Below are 25911 nucleotides of genomic sequence, written 5' to 3'. Positions count from 1 at the left end.
ATGGGGATAAATTTGTCATCTGTCACATTTGTTTCAAAGAACAAGCTTAATTCACCCAAAACGGTGACAAATGGTGTTTTGCTTACGTAACAGAGGAACTCACACATTATGAAACTGAATGACTTCTGTGTGTCTTGTGACCCCTGTGCCAGACCTCACCATGAGTCATCTATCTGACCCACCCTTTCCAAAATATGCACTGTAATCCCTTCTTTGTGATCAGTCACACAAACAGCATCACCATTACAATGACGTATTGTGCTCAGGCTGAACAGACAGTGTAAAAACATTTAAGTACACTGTGTAGTTTAACAACTGTGTTTGTGATTTGACCATGTGGTTTAGTCATGGAAGTGGTTCTTATAGCAGGGCTACACTGTCAAACCGTGTTTTGTACGTGTGCAACAGTGCAGAGCGCGACTTTCTAGATTACTGTGCCAAGAAGTCAGACTGCAGATAATGATCAGATTAAGGACAATCTGACATGGGTACTTTGGATCAGAGAGGGTTGAGCTGCTGTAGTTACAAAGCCTCTCATCTCTCTCGCTGTTTCCTTTCTGCCCAAACAAATGTGTCTTTCTGATGATCATTTGAGGTGAAATCTGAAATTTTTACATTCAAATTCATTATTTAATAATGTATTTTAATAATAGGAGTGGAAATGTGGCTGGAAGTCGGCTCGGCTCTGTAAATAATTTAGAGGCATTCGCCGTAGCAAATGAGAGAAAGAGAAAAGAGAAAGCAGGTCACAGTGACACATGCATAAACACTGCCTTCGTGGCAGTGCAGCAACTCTGCTGGGAAAGAAATCCCACAGTAATGCTTATTAACTAATTAGTGGTGAGGAGATGGTACAAACAGCAAGGCCATTAAAACTGCTCAGATTTATCGTCAGGTCTCCATTCTGTTGTTATAATATTTTACTCTAGGTTTAAAGTTTGACCAAGGTGGTAAATTTAATGTCCTCTGATCTGATTGGTGGACTTAATATTTAGGGAGACAGCTTACACGAACTGGATGTTTGTACATGAAATTAATGTGGCACAATACAAGACAAAACCCAAATACTTGGATCCCCAGCATTATTAAGGTCAGTGTGTAATTTATTCCCAAACAATACATTTCTTGATACATCGACTTCATTGTACGTGGGTACGGAAAAGTGACTGCTCATGTAGAAACACAATGTCCTCTTTGAATATGAAACGCTGTTGATACCATTTTACCGTACAGAAACAAAACAAATTGGTGACACAGGCACTCTTCACTGTTTTGGCCTGTTTGTCGAACAACTAGAGATGCTCCTGAGACATACAGTATGTCTTGATGTTAGTACTATGATGGACACTGCAACTGGACATTACCTCCATGGCAACTGGAAGCTCTGAGACTTGCCTTCTTGTTTTCTTTCTTTCTTTCTTTTTTTTAAATCATAGCCACCTTGACAAAATTTCCCTCTGTCATCTATTTAGAAGATTAAATATACTACCTATCTCTTCACCAGCTGCCTATGAACACTTAAGCAGTCTTTATTTCGTCTAATCCCCTTATCATATTTGTATAAGCAACTGCTGACTGATTTGCCTTAATTACCTTCCTGTTGTCGTAGGTGGCTTGAGTAAATCCTTCAGAACGGACGGCTCGTCAAATGAGCTGGCATCATGTGAAATGGACGAGCTGATTAGTGAACACTGTACATCAGCAAACTGATCGAGCAATGTAATCCTTTTACTGACAATTCACAGACATCAGTATAGACAGGAGTCTTAATATTGACCAATGATAATTTCATGCAACTTTTGCAGAATGTTGCAATCCATAATGCGGCAAGTTTTCCCAAAACAAGACAAAAGCCAACATTCCAAACAAAGAAAGCACCCATTATCTTTAAACAAACATACTGTAATTCAGCTATTGTTGTTTTTAATGTTAGCACAAAAAATACAGTATGTGTGGGGGGTGAGGGGTTTAAGTTTGCATAGCCATAAACTAAGGTAGAGACAGAATAGGACACAGAGATATAAATGTATATCTACAGTTCTGACCCCAGCATACAGCAGTCAGTCCATCTGCCACTATTCTGTTAATAAGGTGGTGTGCCCAAAGAAGAAACCGTAGAGGGGAACAGTTGTGGCTCAGTGTTTTAAGACTTTGGATCTTTGCTACATCTGGACAGAGTTTAACAGTCACCCTTGTGCCAACTCAACAACTTGTTTACTTTTTTTTTTTTTTTTTTTTTTTTTTTAACTACATAAATAAGGTCCCCTGTTCTGCTCCCTTGGCCCCATCCACACATTCCCAGAAAATATATATGTAGTGTCCTTTGGATGAAAATTAGATTAATGTTATAATACTGCATACGTTTGGGTAATGGGAGTATTTCCAAGAAGCATTCACTCAGAGTCAGTCAGGACCGGGGAAGGGGTAGAAAAAACACTTTACACAAGGGTATGTGTCTCATAAAAAGGTGCAATCTGTAACAGTCAAAAGTGCTCTCCCTGCTTTGTAATGGTATAGTTTTGTATCCAATTTATATCTGACTGTAATGTTGAAAAACTAAATCCTTAAAAAGGTGCAATATCTGCACATACAAAACAAATCAGTTACTGTATTTTGCAATTGTGATAAAGCATATTTTCTGCATTTTGTCAGTAAAACAAACTGTAGTAATAAACTTGAAAAATGACAATTTACAGATTACACCTTGTGGAGTGGAGATATCTTCAAAGCAGCAAAAGATAACATAATACTGTCTCAATAAGAAGGGAAAATAAAAATTCCAGTGACATCCATAGTTAGTTTTTTTTTTTTCACCAGAGACCTGCATGGCACAGATCATGGTGCAAATATTGTAAAAATAAATACATAAATACATACATGGGTAATTCATCCTTACATACATACACATATTGTATCATAAAATAAGATAATTATAAGATAATTATAAAATTCATATGTACAAATGCATAGTCCATATGCGTCCAAGAAGAGACCAAGCAATTAAGTTTCCTCTCTTCGTTCAGGGTTTCCATGTGGGTATGTGTAATGTGGATTTATGTCTGTGTGCTGTGGTGTGCATGGCACTTACTGTACAAGAACACAGGGGTTACACACCAGTTCACTCTGTGCTGTTTCATCTTGTCTCGCCTCCAGAGTCAGTGTGTTATTAGTCGGTAAAAGTTCACAGGTCAAAAGTTGAGAGGTACGTGACCAGGCGTGTCCGAGGTGTCTAGTGTGCGTGTCCGGAAGAGCTGTGTGAGTGCGAAAACAGAGGAGATGAGCACAGTGCAGCGCTTGGCCAGTAGCCTCACCCCGTCACTCTCCCCCTGACCCTGTCCAGACCCAGTGAGGCCCACACTCTTACCCCCAACCCCAGCACCAGTTCCAGCTGTCTCAACAGCCCCAACAAACTCCCGATACAGACCCACTATCTCCTTTAGCTTGTCCATGGCCTCCTGGCTGTCATCATCCAGACTCGCATTATGGCAGATGTCACAGCCAGTGCAGGGGTTTGTTCGCAGGCAGGCTGCAGACAATTGAACCAGAGCACTGAAGCTGTTGGATAAAGAACGCAGGGCCTCATCAGGAGCCCAGCCTACACGTGTGGCCCGCTGACACCCAGATGCCAATCGGCGAGCCTCTGCCTGGAGAAGACTTCTTTCAGCCTCTGTCATGGCGGCAGGGCTTGTCCCAGTACAGTTTGGGCCTACTGCTGGGGTAGTGCTGTCTTCATTTCCATTGTGATTTAGGTCAGGCCCTACTTTTATGCCTTTGATATCCTGCTTTGAGCCTTGACATAATGTTTGATGTTGTTGCTCAAGTGCTCCTTTCTCTAAGACCAGCAGAAGCTGGTCTATATCTTGACGAAGGGAGGCAAAACCTCCCTTCAGCCCACCATAATTCTTGTTGGTAAGAGAGCGAAGAGGACCACCAAAAGAGGTTGTCGGGGAAACCGGACATGAAACTAGTGGACTGAGTTCAGAGGAGGCAGTGGAAAAAGTAGAGAGTGGGCGGGGGTTGTCTCTCAGCAGAGACAAAATATTGGGGTTTGGAGAGGGTGTGGTAGGAGAAGGGACAGGTGCCTGACGGGCAGGTTTGGGCCGTGTGCGGCGGGAGAACTCGTAAACGGTAAGCTCCTCATCAAAACTAACACCATCCTCTGTGTCTCCACTGAAACAGTTGGCGTAAACGGTGCGGCAGCCACAAGCCTCCCGGTGCTGCTGTGGTGGAGTACTGTCTGCAAGTGAGGAAGTCGGTGAGTCACCACCAATCTGCATACTGGACACGCCTCCCAGCCCCACTGCTGAGTGGGGCCGTGATTGAGGCTGCTCTGATGAAACACTGCCACTGTGTGCACTATTCTCTTTAAAAGTCAGATTAGGGTGTGAGCCGTTTGTTCCACTGGCCTTTTTCATGTATGACGTCACATCCTGGGCCTCTTTTATGGTGGCTATGACAACCTCAGCTCCATCCTCTAAAATGTTCCCTTTCCCAACTGATTTTGAAGTCTCAGTCTCCTTTTCCTTGACAGGTGTTTTGTTTAAGTCCGACAAACCACTGGCTACAGACAAACCAGAGCCAAAGCCAGACGTGTCTCCGTTGATGGAGTTAGTGGAGGGATAGTCCAGAGTCCCCAAAATCTCCTGGGAACGAGTCATGTACCAAGGCAGAGCCTGGATCCTCCCTCTCAGGGCAGAGGCTGGTAGCCTGCCACCCAGGCTGGAGGAGCTGGTTCTCAGGTCTGATCCTGATCCAGATCTTCCGGGTTCTCTGCTTTCTAGGCCCCCAACACCTTTAGAGTTGGTTGAGGTGAGGGAGGTGGTAAGGGTGAGAGGTGCGTCAGTATTTTTGGGTGACAGGCTCTCATGGCTCAGAGAGACCCTCCGAGGTCCTGACTGGATGCTGCCATTGCGGCTGCTCCAGGGATGGATTCCATTTGGTGGACTCGCGCTATCCTTGAAGATCCCTTTATCTGGATCAGCAGGGGAGACAGGGGAGCTAGCAGGTAGTGACAAGGGGTGAAGACTGGAGGGAGAAGTAGGTTTGGGGGGCACTGGAGGGGGAACAGATAGCTTTGTACCTGAATTAGAAGGAGGATTAGGGGGTAGGTGTAGTGACTTCTTTGCAGGTAGGGCTGTTCCATTGCTTGTCCCCTCAACTTTAGGAGTCTCCTTTTCATCAGGAATGTTTGCTTTGTCTTTGGCAACCACGTGTGCTCCATTCTCCTCCGTCAGATCTTTATTCTGTCTTGGGCTGTTTTCTTGCCTCTTTGTCTTTTCCTCAGTCTGTGGTGTTGTATTTGGTAGGGGTTGCTTGCTGTACCTAACTGCTGTGATCAAAGGTGATGAGAGAGGCAGTCCACCTGCCCCAGAAGTTACAGACTTGAACTCCATGGTGTCTGGTTCCATTTCCAAGAGTTCAGAAGACAGGCGGCCAGAGGCATCCCCATTGCAGTGGGCATATGATCTCCCATGCTGGGGGGACTTGGGAGGAATAATCTGAGGCTTGGGAGGCAGCTGGGGCTTAGGGGCCAGTGGTGGTTTGACTTTAACTTCAGGTTTCTGTGATAGCTTTGGTGGACTGGGCTGTTGGTTGGAAAGTTGATTTGTGGGCCCTTTAAGCATCTCCACTTCCTTCTTTATTTTAGAGGATTGGGCTTTATTGGCAAGGGGGGAGGATGGCTCTTTTCCTGGGGCAGTTGGAACACCATTCCAGGTTCCACTCAACCGATTAGCATTACGCCGGTCTGCCAGTTCGGCATCTGTGAAAGACAGAGACAAATCAGAAGAAAAATACAGAAAGAGAACAGCATCAACGAACTGACTCAAATCTCTCAAATCAGTGTCTCAGCACTGTCACATGTTGCCATCACTTAAAAAAAAACAAACCACTATAGACAGAGAGGCTTCATAAAAATGTGACAGACAATCCACTTTATTTATAAGTTATAACAAGAGAACGAACCTGATAGATCAGGAACTGGGGGAGTAAATCTCTCCTGTGCATCAAAAAACTCATCCTCAGACTCTGAAGCAGTCTCTTTGACCAAAAGAGCTGGTTTTGGGTTGGGTGAAGGCGTCAGGAACAGACCCTCTTCATCCTTGGAGAGGCGCTGCTCAGCCTGTCCTGTTTTATGCCCGGGAATTGAACTTGTCCTCAGTGGGACTTTGGGGGGTATCTTTTTCTTTCTTTTAATTGGGGATCTTTGAAAGGGCGTGCTGTCAATCATTCTCAAATCTCTTGAGCTGGGGATCTTAGAAATGCGCCTGAGTTCCTCCACTCCGTGCTCTTCCTCCTCCTCCTCATCATCGTCATCATCACTTGTGGCCTCAGGCGGGCTAGGGAGGAAATCAGCCTTGGAGAGCTCAGCAAAGCAAAGGCAAGTGTTATCATTGCCACGGTAATTGAGGTTGGTGGGTCGCAGGGGGCCCTGGTGGCGTTTTGGCTCTAGGAGGTAGGGGTGGTGAACATCCAAGCTGGATGGGGCTTTAGCTGCTGCACTGCTTTCTTCCAGTGCAGCACTCAAGGAGCCACTGGACAAGCTGGAGAAGCTGCTGGTGACCCGTGGGTCAGTGTGGTACCAGGTGGTCTCCAGGTTCATTTCCTCATCCATAACACTAAATTTACGCAGACCACTTCCTGTTGCTCCTCCTTCCTCTTCACCCTCATTTTCCTTACCTTCTGTTGTCACTATTATCTTCACTTCCTGTTTGCCTTTGTGCTCCTCTCTCTCTTTTCTTTCTTCTTCTCTCCTCTTCCCTTCCTCCTCTCGCCTCCTTTCCTCCCAGTCCTGACTTGCAGGGTCTGGACGTTTGTAATTCTGAGAATCCATTGGGTCATCCTCATCCGTTGAGTCATCTGAGTCACTACAGCAGCGGGACACATAACCTAATAACACCAGAAAAACACACAAACACCAGACAAGCACAGCAGAGCACTTTGTTAGCACATTAGTAGAAGTGAATAATGTTTAAATGTTGATAGTATAACATGACTTGATTTTCTACCCGTACCCGTACTGGCTGGTGACATACATCAAAATGCTGTGATGTGAAAAATGTCTATCAAAATGCCAAAGCCAGAAAGTGATTATTTTAAGTGAAACAGTTTTTGCTCACTTGATAGGGATTCATAGCACACGCCCTCTATTACGGCGAACCTCCCACACACACCTTCTTCAGCAGGAATCCGGTGCACCCTCACTTTTGGGCGCCCCAGACGGAAGACATTGACACTGGGATCCACCAGGAGTTTGCAGTAGCCTCCCAGCAGACACCCTAAGTCTTTGGCTGCCAGAGAGTCCATCAGTAAGGCAAATGGCTGTGAGGGGGACGGCATTGCAGAAGATAAGGTAAAGCGGTAGTGATTAAAGCCAAAGGGTAAGGGAGAAAAGTGGGAGAAAGAGGGAGAGATAGTCACCTTTGAGACCAGTGAATTAGCTTTATATAGCTACCACACACCCCCTTAGGCTTCATATTGTTTGTGTATTGGAGGAGAAATGCCTGACCTATATTTACTCTAGCATGAGCTTTGGTGCAAATATAATGCAGTGAGTGAATATCCATTTTTCATATCTGTGTCAGTGTAGAAGTGCCAACATGTTTTTGAATAACAAAGTCTACAACCATGTATATGCACCCCGTGTCTTCCATACCTTCATATCGTGCAGTGAGATGCGCAGCAGACTGACTTTGTCCGACTCTGAGAGCAACTCCACTCGGCTGATGCTGCTGAACTCCACCAGCGTAGAGATCACATTGAGCTTGTGGTTGATGATCTGACTCATCCCATACTTGGCTCCAACCAGCAGGCTGACCAGCACCTCCCTGTCTTGAAGCTGAGTGTAGATGAGCGAATGAAAGGGTACAGCAGAATATAAGGAAACGAAGAGGAGGTTGTGTAGATAAAAAGGACAGGGAAACAGACATGTAACAAGAATCCAGGAATGAGTTTGATGAAAATGGTTATACATAAAACACCACCGGGCTAGACTAGACTCTTAACTCTTACCATCATCGTAGCCGTGTATGATCGTCCACCATATGAAATGAGCTCTCCCAGCTGAGTGAGGTAGGCCAACCGAGCCTGAGTTGCAGATATTACCTACAATGCCACAGTGGACATGGAAGAAGAAGAGTAGAGAAGAAGACTAACAGTGAGAGGTGGGCAGGCAGAGGAAGTGTTAAGGTTGACTCACTGGCCAAGACAATGCTCTTCACAGAGAAATATGCTCTATTTATTTTCCTAGAAACATTACCCAAGCCCCAAACCTAGTATTTCCTTTTGAATTACTCTCCCACCCACCACCTATCTTTCTCCCAAGCTGTTATACCACTTATAACTGCAGGGAGATTAGCAGTCACTGCAAGTGTCAACTAAAAAGTACCCTAAAGCCTCTGCTAAACTGTCACTATCTATCTCTTTACGCCTCTCTGTGCTTCCTCCCACTCATCCATCAGTCTGTTTCTACCTTCTGGCGTGGCTCTAGCAGGGACTGGATCTTTTTGAGGTGGTAGCTGATGGCTTTCCTCAGGTCCTTCTCCCTCATGTTACTCAGCAGTGTGGGAGAGATGAAGCTGTCCAGGCCAAACTCCTTCCTGTCATCGCCACACACACACAGAAATGAAAAGCACACTGACACATAATGAAGAACTTCAATGGCTGCTAAAATGGGAAGTGAGAAGTTATAGTGCCCCACATGCACCGTGCACTTGATTTAGTGTTTAGTTTTAAAACGGTGCAGTATTTAAAAGCAAGAGGGAGCTTGGGACTCAGAAAAAATGAAAACCAATGTGGAATTATTTGGATGAAATTTATGGTATGACGTAGTTGATGTAGAGGTAACAAGCAAGCCTACCAAACATTAAGTGAGGCTGAAATTTGTAATAACAGTAAAACCAAATACAGACTGTACAAAAAGTAGAAAAACATATTGGGGTTTGGGGACTTTTATGGAGTTGACATATAGACAGTTGACAAATTAAAGGAGAAACCTGAAAAAGGAGCTGAGGGGTCACTGACTGATTTTATTGACTATGAAAATGATGTGAATCATATGCTGTGGCCTGTCCCTAGATCTCAACCTAGTTTGGGAGATTTTGCACTGCTGTGTTGGACAGTGCTCCCCAACACCATCATCAAAACACCAAGTGAGGTAATATCTTTTAGAAAAACAGTGTTCATCCCTCCAGTTAGTAGAGTCTAGAGACTCGTTAAATTAATGCCAAGGTGCTCTGATGCTGTTCTGGCATGTGGTGGCTCAACATCTTACTAAGGCACTTCATGTTTGTTTTTTTCTTTAATTTGTCACCTGTCTCTATCTGCTCATGTTGTATTTTTCCCACAGCTGCCACTAGATGTTACTAAACAGCCACATTTTAACTGATTGCCCCTTTAACTGTAAGCGTAAGAATGACTGCATCTGCAATGCACAGAGTATTTATGACAACAATGACAAATATAACCATAGTAATCTATGACCAGTGAGTAAGTGAGGTGGTCCTCTGGGACAAGGATCTGTGCTTTTTTTTTTTTACGTTTTGAGCTCTGACAATGTAAAAGAGAGACAGAAAGAGGGAAAATGGTGTCACGCACAATAAGACCCTTCTGATCCACACACTGGAAATAGGACAAATGCACACTCTTACACACACAAACCATCTCCCATCTCATTAACAGATTACACATTTAGTGATCCCACACAAATTGCAATGATTGCAGCAGTAGAGCAAGTTCAAATCCCGACCATAAACTGACAACACATATGACTCACGTAATACTCTTGATAGACGCCCTGGTCTGTCCACAACTATCTAGTCTCTCGTGCATGTGCAGCGCTGCCAGGCGAAGTGCAGTGTTACACTTCATCTCTACGGCAAAACGCTCCTGCAGCACATCCCCAACACTCTGAAAAAGACACAGTTGTAGTGTAATGCATACAGACATTGTGCATTATAGTAAACATACCTATGTACAACTTAAAAGCACCAGACATTTGTATCTACATACCAACATGCACTTCATGTCAAATGTTTTGTGCAAAATACACAGCTCATAAGCGTCTGTTAGTAAACCAACACTGGGACACCCACATGGCCATTTATACAGCAAAAACAAACATAGCAGGAAGCACAGATTCCTCGTAGAACAATAAATCATCATGACATAAGTGGCACTCCCAGAGCTTTACTGTGTACAAATAACATGCAAAGACAGCCTGTGGCTTTTCATCCAGGCTTATACTATATAAATATAATGTCAAAGCTGAGGTAAATCACAGAACATATCTGCATGCAGGAGATAACAAAGTTCTTTGTTAACTCACACAATGTTTTCAAGGAGATATGAGGCCACAATAATAAATTTTATTATATGAGTGTGGGACAGCTTTGAATTAATATCAGGAAGAAACGAGGAACAGCTGCTTGTTGACTTCAAACCTCTTCTCAGCTTTGATTCTGGCACTATTTCTGTAATGGTCCTGTAATGTCTTCTGGAGAAGATTTAAAGCACACTAGAGCAAGCTGCCAGATCAACATGAACATCAGATGCACCACTACATTTGGCATGTGTGGTAACAGAGTTTATTTTTATTTTATTTATTTTTGTTACCATTTCCATTACCATTTCCACTCATACATAAAGAGAAGAGCCTAACTTCTAATTGTGAAATAGTAGCAGGAATCTCCTTGACAGACTGACAAGGAGAGAAAGGAGCACTGAGAGAATTTGTTTCTCTGACCTGTAAAAAGAGGTACTCAAAGGTAGAGGGGTCATCCTGCAGCAGGTCCATGGGGTCTCTGGGGATGAAACACACCCTGAACAAACATCGGTAATCATGGGAGTCTTTTTTCTGTACCACCTGGTGAAGACAAAAGACAGAGGCATGAAGATGTCTGCAAGCTCTAAAAGTAAAGGCAACAACTCTGTGTCCCATATGAGCTGCGTTGTATCCTCTCATGAGTAGGTCTACTGTAACTGGTATGCTTGTTGTAAGTTATATTAAAGTTAACAGCTGTCTTCAACTACTGTATGTTCATGAGTGGGTTTATTGTGCGTGTCCAACGTTTCCTTCACCTTCTGTATAAGTTCGTCTTCATGCAGCAGCAGTAGTTTAGTGATGCTGTACTGTTGCTCCAGCACCAGGGCAAAGTACTCGATGGCCCGGATGGACAGTTTATCCTTCAGAGTCAGAACAATGTCCTGGAATGGTGAAAAACCAACAGCTCAGACCCCCTTAGACAAACATGTTTTATCCCCGGTCTGCTGGTGGCAGATGGTCAAATCTGATTCCCCCCTCTCATTTTCCCTTTGGTTGGGACTACAAACTGAAATACAAACATAAAAACCTGCTGGGACAATAATGATGTGCGCCTAAACACGGTCTTCAAAACAAGCTCTGTTGGCCTCCTGGTGATGAGTAGCTGACCCTATTAACTATCCAATGAGGTTTGCTATCTCATCATGGTCTTCTCCTCTCTTTTAAATATTTCATAAACCCTTTGTGTATCATTCCATCATCAAGAACAGCTCTAACAGTCTATCCACACTCTGTCACCCTTGAGGCAATCACACCATAACTTGTGGTGTGCTTCAACTGATGAAATACATCCACTTGTTTCTGGAAAGCCTTTCATAACTAGATCCACTCATGTCTGGTCTCATGATGTTTATGAGAAACTGAGGGGGCTTCTCATCAGATCTTCTGAGGACAATAATGTGGACAGTGTGTTAAGAGAATACAACTTCTATCCATCTTTCTATGTGCCTATGCTCTCATGTGTTATTGTGGCTTGTTCCTATTTTTTATTCAACTTGGTATACACTATGGCAGGCTTCTTCTCATCAACTTTCATGGAGCGCACTGGTATTGACAAACGTGTCAACCACCCAAGAATGATGGGTCCACCTTTTGTGCCAATCGTTAGCAGGATGCATCACGCCATTCAAGATTCATCAGTCGTAAACAAGTATTGAAGCTGCCTGTTAAAGGTTGAAATTTTGACCCCTCATTAAAGCATCTCTGTCAGAGTATACAAGTACAAATAGAATTGTTGGTAAAACTGTCAAGCTGCATTGAGATCTCGATTTAGTACTTACCTTTACAGTGGTGGTGTTATCAAACTTGAAGGCCTTGGTCTGTCCATTCTCTAAATAGACTTTTAGGACGTTGGGCAGGAAGAGAAGAGAGTTTCCCTGTTGGACAGAAGTGAGAGATCTCAGTGTGGCTAGACAGGAATCAATATCAAACAAGAAAACATACAATAGGCAAAGGCAGCATGTCAGCTTAGAAAATAAGGCCAAATAAAGATGGTGTGGAAAAGTGTGAACGATCCCAGATATGAGGATCATTCATCTGTTGTTCACAACAGCCACCATCATTCTGAGTCAGATTTTCCCACCTGAGTGTGCCCGTTGACCACCACCTCCTCTGCAAAGCGCACTTTAACTGGATTACTCCTCAGACGAGCTCTCTTCTCTGCTGACATGATGGATGACTTGGGATTCTGCAACACACAGACACGTACCAGTGCCATTATGTGAGGGTGGGACAGTGGAGTAACACGTACACACTTGTCAAACTCAAACAGTACAAACACACAATTAATAATGAGACCAACAGAAGTTGGAGCCGGAAACAGCCACAGCCTCAATCAAAGGGTCAACACACATATTTACATTCACACATCACAATCTGAGAGAAGTGTGAAGGCAGTTAATCCAGTCAGAAGATGTGAGCTTACAGTCACATGCTTGGAAACACACAGAGAGCTTATGTTTAAATGAGGAATGGTGTCATGACTCTTTGTGAATGTGTGTGTCTGTTTGTGTATGTGTGTATATGTGTGTGTTGAAAGGAGGTCATCAGTGTCTTCTTTGTACTCACTGTCATGTGCCGAAGGATGGTCATAGTGATACAATCCTCCAAGTCCCTGTGTTGACAAAAAATACACACATGAACACACACACACACACACACAGAAAAGAAACACACATGCATACATACATTTGAACACACACACGGGGCAGATCATTATCTTTCTGTCCAGCTGTAAGCACTTTCTCCTCTGACCTTTGCCCTTAACTTGCTAAGCCTTTCTCATACAACCACACACACACAGACTCACACATGAATCATCCACACACATTCTCAGAAACGTACTCCAGCAAACAAGTATGACAGTGCAGTTAGTCACTGGATGGACTGGACATACTGGTAGTATGACACTGGCCCAAATGACTGAACTGGTTTTCACATTGATAGATAGATAGATAACCACATAACCAGATAGATAGGTAGAAAGAAAGAAAGAAAGAAAGAAAGAGAGATAGATCTCTGCAGTTGTTTTCACCTTAAGATGTTTTCCACCTGCTCAGCGCTCAAATCCTCCAGCACTGTATCATTAATCTGCAGCACCTGGTCCCCTGGGAACAGTATCCCATCTGCAGGACTCCCTACACACACACACACACACACACACACACACACACACACACACACACACACACACACACACACACACACACACACAATGAAAAGAGTGAGCGCTTGCATAAAACAAAAACCCAGCTGCACACGTGGGCTTGCACTTTCAGTTCAGATAAAAGGGAGATATACACATAGATGCGGGCACACTCGCACACTCGCGCACCAAAACACACACACACACACACAGTGACACACATGGTTATTCAACATGGCTGACTCAACAATGTTCAGTTGAGCTCTCCAGGATGTGAGGGGTTACAGTTATTCTGGGTCTCATCCAGCTCGGCTCCGCTCTGCTTTCTCTAGTTATTTATACTCATTTGTCTTCAGGCAAGAGAGCACGACTGAGGCACAGCAGTTTCAGCTTACGCTAACATACACTCTCACACACTCACACACTCACACACACACACACACACTATGTTTATGAATGCGTAAACACATACACCCATGCACGCTGATTTTCACACACCCAGTCTGCCTGGCAAAGCCCCGTCTGTCCCTGATTTTTGACCCACTGATGGCATGCTACACTGCTGAACAAGCTTACAAACACACACACATGCAGAGGCTACATTTGCACACACACTCTCTCTCTCTTGCCAGACAAGCCAACCCCCTCCAGTCAAGCTTTCATGTCAGCTCTGCCAATAACCTGATCTTTGTGGTTTGTCAAGTCCCCTCCCTTCCTTCTCTTTTTTTTTCACTATGCTTCCCCATCCACCACTTCCCTCTCACATGCACCTCCTCTCTACCGGGACCTCGCTGAGTACTCCCACACCCAAAGGCGTCACCCATTCTTCCTCCCTCCCTGTCCACACTTTCACACTCTTTATTTTTGCTCTCTTCGGTCATATTTGCACTTTGGTCGTTGTCTATTCCCTACTGGGTCTTCCTGCTGGCATCTTCTCTGTCTATTAAATCTTGTCTTCTGTTATCACCTCTCTCTTTCTCTCCCTTCCTCTCCCTCTCTTTCTTTTTCTCACTCTCTCACTCTCTCTTTGGCATCAGATAGCAATTATAGAGCTAGTGTCAGGGTGGGACCCTCCTCAGGGCCTTTATCAGCTTATTTTATAGGACAAACATGAAAGTAATGGATCAGCATCTCTCTCTCTCTCTCCCCCTCTCTCTGTCGCTTTCTCTCTATATCCCCCTATCAAAGTTGCCTAAATGAAAAGTGATTGAATTTAGAAAGGATGAGCAGGTGGCTCTGTTGTTTCTGTGGCTTCTCTGGCACCGTGCCTTGCAGTTTGAATGCCAGGAGAGAGTCAATGTGCTTGTGTGTGTGCTTGTGGGTGTGTGTGTGTGTGTGTGTGTGTGTGCGTGCGTGTGTGTGTGTGTGTGTGTGTGAGAGAGAGAGAGAGAGAGAGAATATGTGTGTGTCTGCTGCAGGCGGTTCAATGTTGCATAAGGCAGGTGGCCATTTGGAGAGGAAGCAGGGAAACAAAGTGCATTCATCCACGTAGACAAACATATCACACACACACAGACGCCACCACACATGCCACGTACCTGTGGCGACGTCCCTGACCAGCAGGGGTGCGTTTGTGGTGAGGCTGAAGCCATGTCCTGTGCTGCTGTCCAGGACCGGGTCCCTGGTGATCTGCAGCGTCAGCTTGGCCTGGAAGTTCTGATTGGACAGACTGTTGGAGCGCTGCGACCTCCCATCGCCTAGCAACCGCTCTCTGAGGAGGTTAAACAGGGTGACAGGTTACCTGAGTGGAGACTACAACACGGTGGTCATCAACAGACAAATTCAGGTGGCTCAAATGCCAGATACTTCATTGGTGTGTACCTGTTCTCTGTCAACACTCATCACTTTCTTTTACAAACCGGGTCTCTTGTTAGAACTCTGTTATTTTCACACAGTAAGATCAATCTGCAGAGATTTTTTTCCAGAGACTTTAGGTTGAAAATAACAATTATTTTCATCATAGATTTTGGCCTTTTATTTCTTTGACTCGTTATTTTGTCAATAAAATGTCAAAAAAATCTAAATTTCCCTTTAGCCCAACTAGTGACAACTAGCGCAATGTGCTAGTTGTCACTGTCCATTTTATATATACACATACACACAGACACCAAAACATAGGCAAAGTAGCCATTAATGTACACTTCCTCAAAAATGGCCAATTCTGAAGTCAGATAACAGAGATCGCATTCACATAAACTCTTATCCATCATCAGGTCAGATGCACTCTCAGTATCTTTGTTGTTTTGTGTTGCACTTAAATCATAAGTCATAACAGTAACATCCTTTTCCTCAAGCCTGCTGTCCTGGGCATGACTTGGTCAGAGTTTTTTCCCCCTAAGAACGACTAACAGGGAGTTTACTGGGCTTCCTCTGCACCGCCTCCTCCGTTGAGAATGAGAGACCACTTAGCGGACAGCGAGGGAATGAAGGGTTCTTGAAAGCATATTTGTGGTTCACTGTGGGACGTGTTTGTGTGTGAGAGAGGGACAGTCAGGTTTTGAAAATGTACTCAACTATGTGTTATGCATCTGAATGTGTGGGTGTGGGGAGGAGATCTATGTGTGTGTTGATATGAGAAATCCACTTTTTTTCATCGCATTTTTTTTAGTTTCAATTCTTTTTTTTAGGGTACTTTCTTCTCCTTTGATAGCCATTTCTATTTTAAATGAAGTTGCACATTTTCTCAGCTTAAAAAAAAACCATTTGTCCACCTACATTTTTTTAAAAATGATATATATATTTATATACACACACCACACATCCCACACTTCTTCCCCACCACAGGAACTGGCAGCAAGCCTAGAAGTGGATGATGCTGTTTTCTCCACTCTCTATCCCAAACTTGATTGTTTAGTTTTTCTATACTATAAATTGTTTTATTTGTTTTTGGCGCAGTGGTTTGTGCGGGGGTCTGCATTTTCTGCTACTACTGGCTGTGTGGTGCCATCACTTTCTTCTGCACACTCAGTTGTTTCCCCATCAAAATCTTATTTTCTCACTCAGCGCATATAAGCTCTCTTAAACCAACCAGCATCAGTAGCTGTATTCATGTACATTCTGTACCTGCTAAGCGACTCTCGGGTGCGTCGTATTATTGTTCCCACCACCTGCTGCACCCGACTGGCCCTCCGAGCCGGAGACCTGCTCCTACATCTCTCCTTCTCCTCCATTTATCTAAAGAGACAAAGAGTGAGAAAGATATCCATTGCAGACATAATCTCAAAGAGGCAAAACACACATAGAAAAAGAGACGTGAAAAGAAGATGAAAGGATTTGGAGGGGGTAAATAAGTTAGAAACTGTTAAGAGTTTTCCTCTGTCAGTGCCAGAATTGTGCTCCAGCCACATTTGCATTTCATCTGCTCTCTTTTTTACATGCAGAGCATGTAGGCTGCCTTGAATACGGAGAATAATCAGATATGTGAACGGAAAGCCAGAAAGGCCGAGAGAGAAAAAGGAGGGAGGTGGAGTTTAGTCTGAGTTTCAACACATGCCACACACATTTATGTGTTTTTAAACGGCCTGATTCTCAACAACACCTAAATGCATCATAACTTTAAAGAATTCAAAAAGAGTTCAACATAAATACGCTACAGTCTGAATGTTCTCTGCAACTCTGCAGCTGTGCACTTTTTGCTTAGCCTGCCCTTTAAACAGGGGAGTGGTGGGGACATAACGAACGACGAAGGGATCAGTCAAACCCCAGGGAGGCAAAGCTGGTCCGCACTGAACCCCGGCCAAATCTCAAGACTTAAGATTTCCTTCAACTGTGTTTTGTTTCTGTCAGCCAATCAATACACTTGCATTGAATTTGTAGAGACCAATAAAAAGACATGCTCTATTATCAGTAACATGTTGCTGATTGTTTTGTAATAGATGTAAAAGCAGCAGGGATTTTCTGAAGGCAGGGGCATGCTGCAGAATCAGATTTCAATGTTTTTTGATTATTTGAAGTATCTGTATCATTTGTTTTGTTATATTAGGATGAATCAAGTTCTCTTTACGTTTTTGTTTTCAGCCGATACTGTTTTACTGTTGTCTTTTGATATACTTCATTTGCTGTTGCTGTAGGGCTGTATTGGACAGTTTGACCTCAATGGGAGGGGAGGAAACTTTGGCAGGAGTGGGAAGAGTAGCGATCCAGACCTGATCAATACAGCTAACGATGACGAATGTGCTCCTGAAACCTAATGATCCATACTTTGGCCTCCGCAGCTTGCTTGCTGAGAGCTTAGTTTGATCAACTCTCTGAAATATGGAGGAAACTTCTGCAAGCCAAGACTTTTGTCAAGTTCAAAAGAAGCACAACAGTTTTCTGGCCACAATTGTCAGAGACATTTTGAAATATCCCTTTGTCCAGTAAATGAGGTCTGACCAATTATTTTAAGTTCTGAGTTATGGGAAAACAACACACACTTAGCTAAAACAGCAGGATTTCCGCTCGTCCCTGTTGAAATGATCACTGATTGTAGTTCAGTGATGACTAGTCTTGCTCAGTAGTAGTAAAGCACGCAGCGTAGCTCTGTCCTTTAAGAGGATTAGAGGCCCTCGTTCTGCAAGGGGCCGACACTGGTCAGGGTGTCACTTTAGCACCTCCCACTGATCCGGATTGAGGCAGATTGACGTGGATGAGGAAGGATGAGCGAGGCTAGGTAGCTGACAGCTGCACATGAGGAACTGAGTGTGATTATTGACACACACGCCCCCTTCGATCACAAAGAAAGAGAAGAAACTGGCACGTCAATCAGCTTCACAGGGATCACAATAGCATGTTTGGACTGCTGATGGAGACTTCCTTATATTGTGTTCCATTTGACTGATATTGTGTTGTTTTGTTGCATTCAGTGCACATATGCTTGCAAGCTTGTGGATTTGCGTATGTTTGTCTGTTGTATGCGCTGTAGTCCTGCAGACAGTGCAGAGTCAGCCGACGGTTTTTGCTGTCCTTCTCCCTCTTTCTCTTTCCTCTCTTTCACTTTCTCCTTTCTCTCTCACCCTCTGTGTCCTTGCCGAGTCAGGGAGTCGTCTCCGATGACAGTCTCTCTGGGCAGCAGCAGCCAGCCATTTTTTTATATACGTGCACATCCTAAGCACTTGATCAAGGGGTTTACTATCCTCGCTCTTTACAATAACAGCCAAACTTTATAACTTTACTAAAGCAGGTAGGTAAGCAGGTGTAAGGGCAAACATGCTGAGTTCGTATCAGTATAAATAGTTCAACCCATGAAATGTTTCCGTTTTTTTAATAATTACACAACCTCTTTGAAAAATAAGCTATTACACATTAATTACAGAGCGTGAGAGCGTGACTCACCGTGATGTGGCTTGTCTCTTCAGGACTCCAGAACACAAATACCCTCTCGCCCTCTGAGACATCAGCTCTGCAGCCCCTCCAGGATTGAAGAGGTGGAGGGGGGTCCTTGTGATCATCAGGGCCAATCCCAATCTGGTGCGGCCACCTGTGCAGAGCAGAGCAATGCTGTCAGGGAGACCTGTCAAAACCCATAAACAGCATGCATGTCCACACGACGAGTTTATAATTAGAACAAAGCGTGAAACGACCAGTTATCAAGTCTGATTAAGCTGCGTCTGCCTTAGATTTTTGACCTATTTCTAAGTAACAGAAGTATATTCCAGTTGTTGATAGTTTCAGAGTGAACACGCAAGCATGTCAAGCAAAGCAGATGTGAGTCCAAAGCAGCTATGTGGTTGTGGTTTTCCAAGAGGCCCCTCCTCTGGTCCCCAAGGCGCTCTCTCTCTCTCTCTCTCTCTCTCTCTCTCTCTCTCTCTCTCTCTCTCTCTCTCTCTCTCTCTCTCTCTCCGCAGCCTCAAAAGCACATGGCAATGTGGAGACGAGGCACTCCATCTCTGTCTGGTTGTCTAAATTAAAATTTCATATCACCCAGTTCAGTTAACAGTTCTTACTGGGCGCGTTCTAAAAGCAAAGAGGACAGGCTGTGAATCCTGATGTGGCAGAGAGAGAAACGCTGCCAGGCAGACAGAGATCTTGGCTAATAATAAAAGAGGACAAGTCTTTCATATGAACATCAGGGCCCGATATGCCTGAAACCTTAGCCGGCCTCTGGTTTGGGGAGAAAAACAAACCGGGGAGCGCTTTGTTGTGAAAAGCCTGGCTGTTGAATAAGGAGCGACACTGAATAAACATTCTTGATCTCGTCTAAGGAAACCACCTCATTTTGCACTTGAATGTTGATCTGCGAGGTAAACTCTCACTCTCCGAGGCTTTCATCTAGAAAAGAGAGTAGAAATCAAGGAATTGATAGTCCCATCTGTGCAGCTCTTCCATCAGGCTCTGTGTCCCACACACAGAGCTCTTTCACGAGGCCCATGCGTCCCAGTGAAAAGCCAGCAGAAGACCTAGACCCACACAGACTGCAGGGCACATGAATAATGCATGGGACTAATGCAGCTAGCTCGGCCGCCGACCGCCTCCTTCTGCCACTTTGCCAACACAGGCAACAAGAAGAGTGGAGAACAGAAGAAGAGAGAGACACACAGGAAAGACGTATGGGGGTTGCAGAGGTGAGGTGGAGGGGGAGAGGGAAGGGGGACTCAGAGGGGCTGAGAAAAGGGGAAGGGATACAAAAAAGAGAATTGGTCAGGGCAAAGAAAACAGAGAAAGGACAGGATATTGGAGGAGGGGGGGGTTTAAAGAGGGTGAAGAGGGCAGCGGCAAAGAAATGAGGGAGTAAAGCTGCAGGAGAAGAAAAGAAAGAACAAAAGTATCTACAGTGAGACGTAAAGGAGTCCGTTCATCAAGAGGAGTGAGAACAAAAAAAGAAAAAGCTGATCAATGCAGTATTTCTCTTCCAACCGATAGCAAACAAAGCCAGGCAGAAGACATTGACGTATGGTCAGTCATTAAATAAATAAAAATTAAAACGCAAACCTGTAGCATTGCTACTACTTGTCCTCTTCTTTGCTTGCTTGAGACTGTTCCCTCTCTCTAATGATGTGACAGCATTCTCCATTTGATCCCAGTTTCAAATCCAAGACAGTAAAGCCCTGTGTGTCTGAGAGCTGATGATGAGTCTGCTCCTAATCTGGTTCTGAATCAATAGTAATTGCGAATCCTGTCCTCTGCTGTCGTGTCCTTAAGTCCCCAAGCTACCCACACAACACAGCTCATCAGCGAGTCTTGCAGTCTGTCTGTCATTCTCCCTCCTTTCCTCCTTTCACCTTCTCACCCCTCCTGCAATCCTCACTGTACAAGAATATTTGTATGAAGTGCTGTTAAGTAATGAAGGCTGTCTCAATCCCTCTGTTTCAGCGTCTCTGAGACAATTTCCCTGCCTCCCCCCTCCCCAGCTCTCTGCTCATTTTCCCACACAATGTCTCACTGTCTCCAACAAAACAGTCAGTTATTCAATCCTGTCGCCTGGTATGAGCCCACATGCAGTTCATGGAAGTACTCCACTCTCTTCTCAAGGGTTGAGAGGTGGTACTGAACTGGCAGATTCTGTGCAGTCAGCTGGATAGAAAACAGCCCAATTAACGCTGCTGGGCCAGACTGGGCTACTGGGGGTCAGACCAACCTGGACAGGAGCCTGGAGAAGCTGCATTAGGACATGAAGTGGGAAAAAAATGTCCAGATACAGCTGCTGTCCTGCTAAATCTGGGTGACAGGATGAATTTATCTGCAATAAACTTAAATTCTTGTCACTTAGCTGTGTGCAGTGCTAAATGAAGACTGGGCTCAGCACTTGGACACTCTGTTAATGCAGTTACAAGCACTCAAGCACACACCACTTACATGCATATACACACACATACTCACAAGTCATATGCCTTAATATGATTTGCAAGTGGAGCATTACACAATTGGTAACCAGACTCCAGCAGAAGCCTTACTCACTGACAGCTTTTTTTTTTTTTCTTTTTTTTTTTTTTTTTAGAAAGGGCCAGTTGGCTACTATCGACATCTTGTTCCCAATCTGTCTCCCCCCACCATCACCCTCCAACACACACAATCTCTCTCCCCTTGAGCCGAATACGACACACCGGATACAGCTGCACCACATGAGGTAGCAGCAGCAGGGGTTGGTTCAGCAACTCAACAATTCATTTTGGCCCCGGAGAGAAGTTGGACACAGACCTCGGTGAGCATTCAGTCCAACAGCAGCACACTTGGCAGAAAATTTTGCGTGTGTGAATATCTGGAGGACTTTAGGTGAGAGTGATTCATGCTTACGAGAAGCGTCTGGATTGCTTCAGATTTCATAAATGTACAGTTGTAAATGTGAGGAACATCAAGCAGAGCAGACAATAAATACTCCAAAGAAGTTTTTTTTGTCTGTAAAAAGGCTATGGACAAATGAAATACAGATGATATGCCATGCTTTTGATTCAGGGGTTGAGATTTGTCAAAAGTTAAACTTACATGATAGTTTAATAGACAATGTACAACAGGTTTCAGAGGAAAAATATCTATAATTCCCATCTAGAATTATAGAAATCTATAGAAACATAAAAACAGTGAGGAATACACTCATCGAATACTTGTACTGTTCTATGCTGCAAATGGTTTTATGCAATTCATGACCTTATTACATTTAAGTTATTGTGCAACTTCATGGCCACAAGCAACTACTACGATAAATCATAGTTTTGGAAGCTGATTAGATATCAGCACTGCCACGTTCTTAAGATACTAAATATGTTTTGTATTTATCTTGTCATTTAATTTAATCAATTAATGCTTAAATAAGAGAGACGAAGTCCTGATGTCGTTTGCGACCCCCTCACCTTTCCTCTAGGCCACTACTAGATTGAAATTTGTGGGGGGGGTTTTGTGAACTATTTCGACAACTATTGGCTGAGTTGCCATGAACTTTGCGACAGACACCATGTCTCCCTCAAGATAAAGGGGAATATCTTTGGTGATCCCTGAGCATTTCATCTAACATCATCATCAAATCAAAACTTTTAAGTTTGTCCACTACTGATACACCACTGATTTGTGGCGAAATACCTGGAGCAGCAAATGCTATTCCCATCACCAGCTCTGTATTTTGCGTTTACTGCTGATACTTTTTCTTTAAAAAAAGTGAAATCAAACCAAACCAATGAATTAATTACCAAAAGAAATATTGACTGAATTTCTGTTGATTGACTTATCAGCTGATAGACAAATTGTTGCAGGTCTATTCCATATACTGTGGTATGTGGCATTGCTGTGGTATGGGCTTGTCCCTGTGACAATTAAACGTATAAATAAATAAATCTTACACTCCCTATTACAGTCAACTGTCAAACAGCAGCGCGGTGGCTTGTTTGTGTGTTAATTGCTCCTGCAGTTTGTTTGGCTGGTTATTTTGATGTTACTTTTCTTCCAGACACAATCACATCTCCTGTTCCTCATTCGGCCTCCGCTCATTCCATTAGCATTAGGAAGACAGGGCTCACTGTACGCCGCTCATTTCATTTCCCCTTTCATCAACGACCTGGCGAGGCTTGAGTTCCCCAGTGCACTATTAAATAATGGGTCTTTTGAAGATTAATTGGGCACTGCATTGTGTTACAGATCTCCATCTATGGTTCTGATGGTTCTGGGGAGAGACAGATAGCGAGAAAGGGAGGAAGGTCTTGATGTATGAGGAAGACCTTTGGATGTTAGATGATAGATGTCGCAAGTCTGGAAAGTCAAGTCTGCCTCACTCCTCTGTTGATGTCTGAGCCAATTTCCTTCAACTCAGCGATCCTTCAAAAACTGCACAATAGAGGTCTTATCTTTAAGTAAAAGTAATATGAGTGCAGCCAGCAAGCCAGCAGCTACAATAGGTGTCTGGGCTCTGGAATAATACTTACATTAAGCTACATCAAGACTTTAATATGTCATATTACAGTGAAGAAAAGAAGAGGGGGAAAATGGATGAAGGGAGTTGATGGTTTACTTATTATTTTTGTAGTCTGCTGCTTTTCATTCTCTTTATGTTTTACTTTATGTTCATAAATAGAGTCAACCTAAATGATGGCATCACTGCCCGTCAAGTGTGCCATCGCTGTGGAGCTGTCACATCAATGAGGTCACGGCTCCTTTTTCTTCTGCTGGAGTAATACTGGTACAGTTTATCCCAGCTCTGTTCCAATATCCATCAATACGTCCATTTATAAATCCATCCATCAGTATATCCAGAAACCCACCCATCCATTCAACCATTTACTATCATTATCATGCACTGATGCAACACCTGACCCATGAATTCAATAGATTCCTTTGGTGAGAAAGAGCAATATTGATCAATCAGCAGATTCCAGCAGCCAGAAGCTGCGACAATATGAATCAATTTGCCAGTAGATCTAATGATCTATTGGTCAAGCAGCAGAAAACACCAGCCCAGCAACACAGTCTGCCCTGGAGACATGAAGCTAAGACTGAAGAGGTAGCAAGAGGAAGAGGAAGAGGATGGCTGGCCGGCTGCAGTAAGTGGGATAGAGGTCAGCAGGGCAGATTCAGGCTAATGCAGCCAGGCATCAAGTCTTTCCTGATGTGCAAGTTCTGCCCGTCGTGTTTCTCCTCTGGCAGAATGACCTCAGAGCAGCAAACTGCCATAACATGTTGTAGCACACATCCCTGAGTCATAGCACAGTGCCCGCAGCAGTGGCACAGCGTAGGCACAGAGCTCAGTGCACCCGAGAGTGAAAGCAAAACACTGAGCATCCACTGCTATCTCACATAGGCTAGACTTCACAGGACCAAAATGGCATTCATTCATTCATTCATTAGGTGTGTGTATGTGTGTGTTCATCTGTGAGCCACAAGCAGCAGCATATGATGCTGTTACAAAACACTCAGTGATAAACATTAAGTGATGTCTCTATGCACAGCGAAGGCCAGCGAATCACACGTGTCTAAACTGAACCGCAATCAGCGGTCATATTATATCATGTCAAGCGTTAAATGAAGGCCCCAGAACAGCAAAACGCATTGTTCCGGTCTAGTTATGTTGCGCTTGTCATGCCTGGCACGGCACGGAAGAGCGCAGGGAAGAGGCTGCTTCTGGCCAAAGGATACGAGTGAAGACAGAAAAAAAAGGGGGGTGGGGGTAGACGACTGTCCCAGGGTGGCTGCACATCGCCTACGCCCATTCACAATGTGCGTGTTTTACTACCCAGACTCCTGACATCCCCCTGATCTGTCAGGATTTAGCCCGTTCGCGTCCAATCTGTAGCCAGTGACGGTGATTTCATTGCGCACAGGACAGCACGGATGTCCACTGTCACCGCATAGCACATGTGTATAAGAATAACCGGTTCCCGGTTGAATTTTGACTGTAATTCTGTTTATGTTACCTAATATAACCTGAATTGAGGTTGCGAGAAATAACAAACCACGTATCGACCGTGTCTATCGCTCATAAATGCTTCATAAATGCCAATAAAACAATCAATATTCCCATTACACTGGTCCCCCACTAACTTTGATCAGTGGTCGCAGCCACGCCAGTGAAACCAGGGGGGCTAAACAAAGAAAAAAAAAAGGTCAGTCTTTTGTTGCTTCCTTTATAATCTTAATCGGATTTAAATCTCTCCATCGCCTCCCTAAAACAGGGACACGGGTGTAGCCTGCAGGCGTTTTGACAACGACCATCAGTTAAATTATTCATTTCGACCTGATAAATATTGGTCCAAATGACACGAATGGATGCAAGGTGCAGGCGCCTCCGTGTATAGCCGGGCGCTCCTTCATCAGACAATAACACCGGGAAATACCGAGAAAACTCACCTCGTGGTTTGAGGAGGAGACAGACGGACCGGGAGTCTGGGAGGGCTGTCCCCCAAAAAAGATCAGTGATGCGGAGGATTTTCAGCGGAAAGGATATTTGTCTCTCAAAAATATCCGCGGCGTCCTCCCGGGCCGGATGATGGTGGTGATGTGGAGTGTGTGTGCGGGGGGGTTGGCTATGTGCTGGATGCTGTCATCGTACAGGGACTGCTCTCTGCTTAATCCTCGGCCCTGAGCTCAGAAATAACCCACTCCCTCCCTCTGTTCGTCTCCCCTCCTCCGCTGTCTGCCCGGAGAACCCCCACCCCTCCTCCGCAAGGTCAGTTAGTTAGATCTAATAATAATAATAATGATAATAATAAAGCTATCCATTAATTTAATAATAAATATTTTATTATTTCATTGTTTTTGTTAGCCTACTAATTTGTAATAAATTTATAAATCATTTACTCAGTCACTATGTCCATGTTGATAGAGGCTGCAGTACTGTACATTTAAATAAATCTACTTCATGATTCCCTTTATTCATAAGAGTTTATGGTTTTAATTCTGAAGTCTGGTGTGCTGTGTTTTTTAAATATATTATAAATATATTACAATTTTGTTTATATATCAAAGAATTACTTCCCACAATTCTACTACTACTACTACTACTACTACTACTACTACTACTACTACTACTAATAATAATAATAATAATAAT

The 25911-nt window shown here is 44.0% G+C and overlaps 1 protein-coding gene across 2 annotated transcripts; it reads right to left on the bottom strand.

Moving 5' to 3' along the window:
* Positions 1–677: 677 nt before the first annotated feature.
* Positions 678–25400, bottom strand: frmpd1b (FERM and PDZ domain containing 1b). 2 transcript variants are annotated; one of them, XM_041048736.1, is made up of 17 exons: positions 25209–25400; positions 18777–18921; positions 16527–16637; positions 15002–15174; positions 13353–13455; positions 12887–12932; positions 12402–12506; positions 12100–12195; positions 11077–11202; positions 10742–10861; positions 9773–9906; positions 8471–8597; positions 8011–8103; positions 7655–7837; positions 7119–7320; positions 5965–6888; positions 678–5761 (listed from the first exon to the last, which is right to left on the bottom strand). In XM_041048736.1, the coding sequence occupies exons 3-17, from the start codon at positions 16631–16633 to the stop codon at positions 3189–3191; spliced, it is 5112 nt and encodes a 1703-aa protein (XP_040904670.1). In that variant the 5' UTR covers positions 16634–16637; positions 18777–18921; positions 25209–25400; the 3' UTR covers positions 678–3188. The 2 variants fall into 2 exon arrangements, with proteins under 2 accessions (XP_040904670.1, XP_040904671.1); XM_041048737.1 differs by having other exon boundaries at positions 7173–7320.
* Between the last annotated feature and the right edge of the window lie 511 nt (positions 25401–25911).

This window comes from Toxotes jaculatrix, chromosome 10 (assembly GCF_017976425.1).
Source record: "Toxotes jaculatrix isolate fToxJac2 chromosome 10, fToxJac2.pri, whole genome shotgun sequence".
In the NCBI taxonomy this organism is placed as follows: domain Eukaryota; kingdom Metazoa; phylum Chordata; class Actinopteri; family Toxotidae; genus Toxotes; species Toxotes jaculatrix.
Note: the sequence above shows the minus strand (reverse complement) of the source record. Positions and strands in the feature narration are given on the sequence as shown.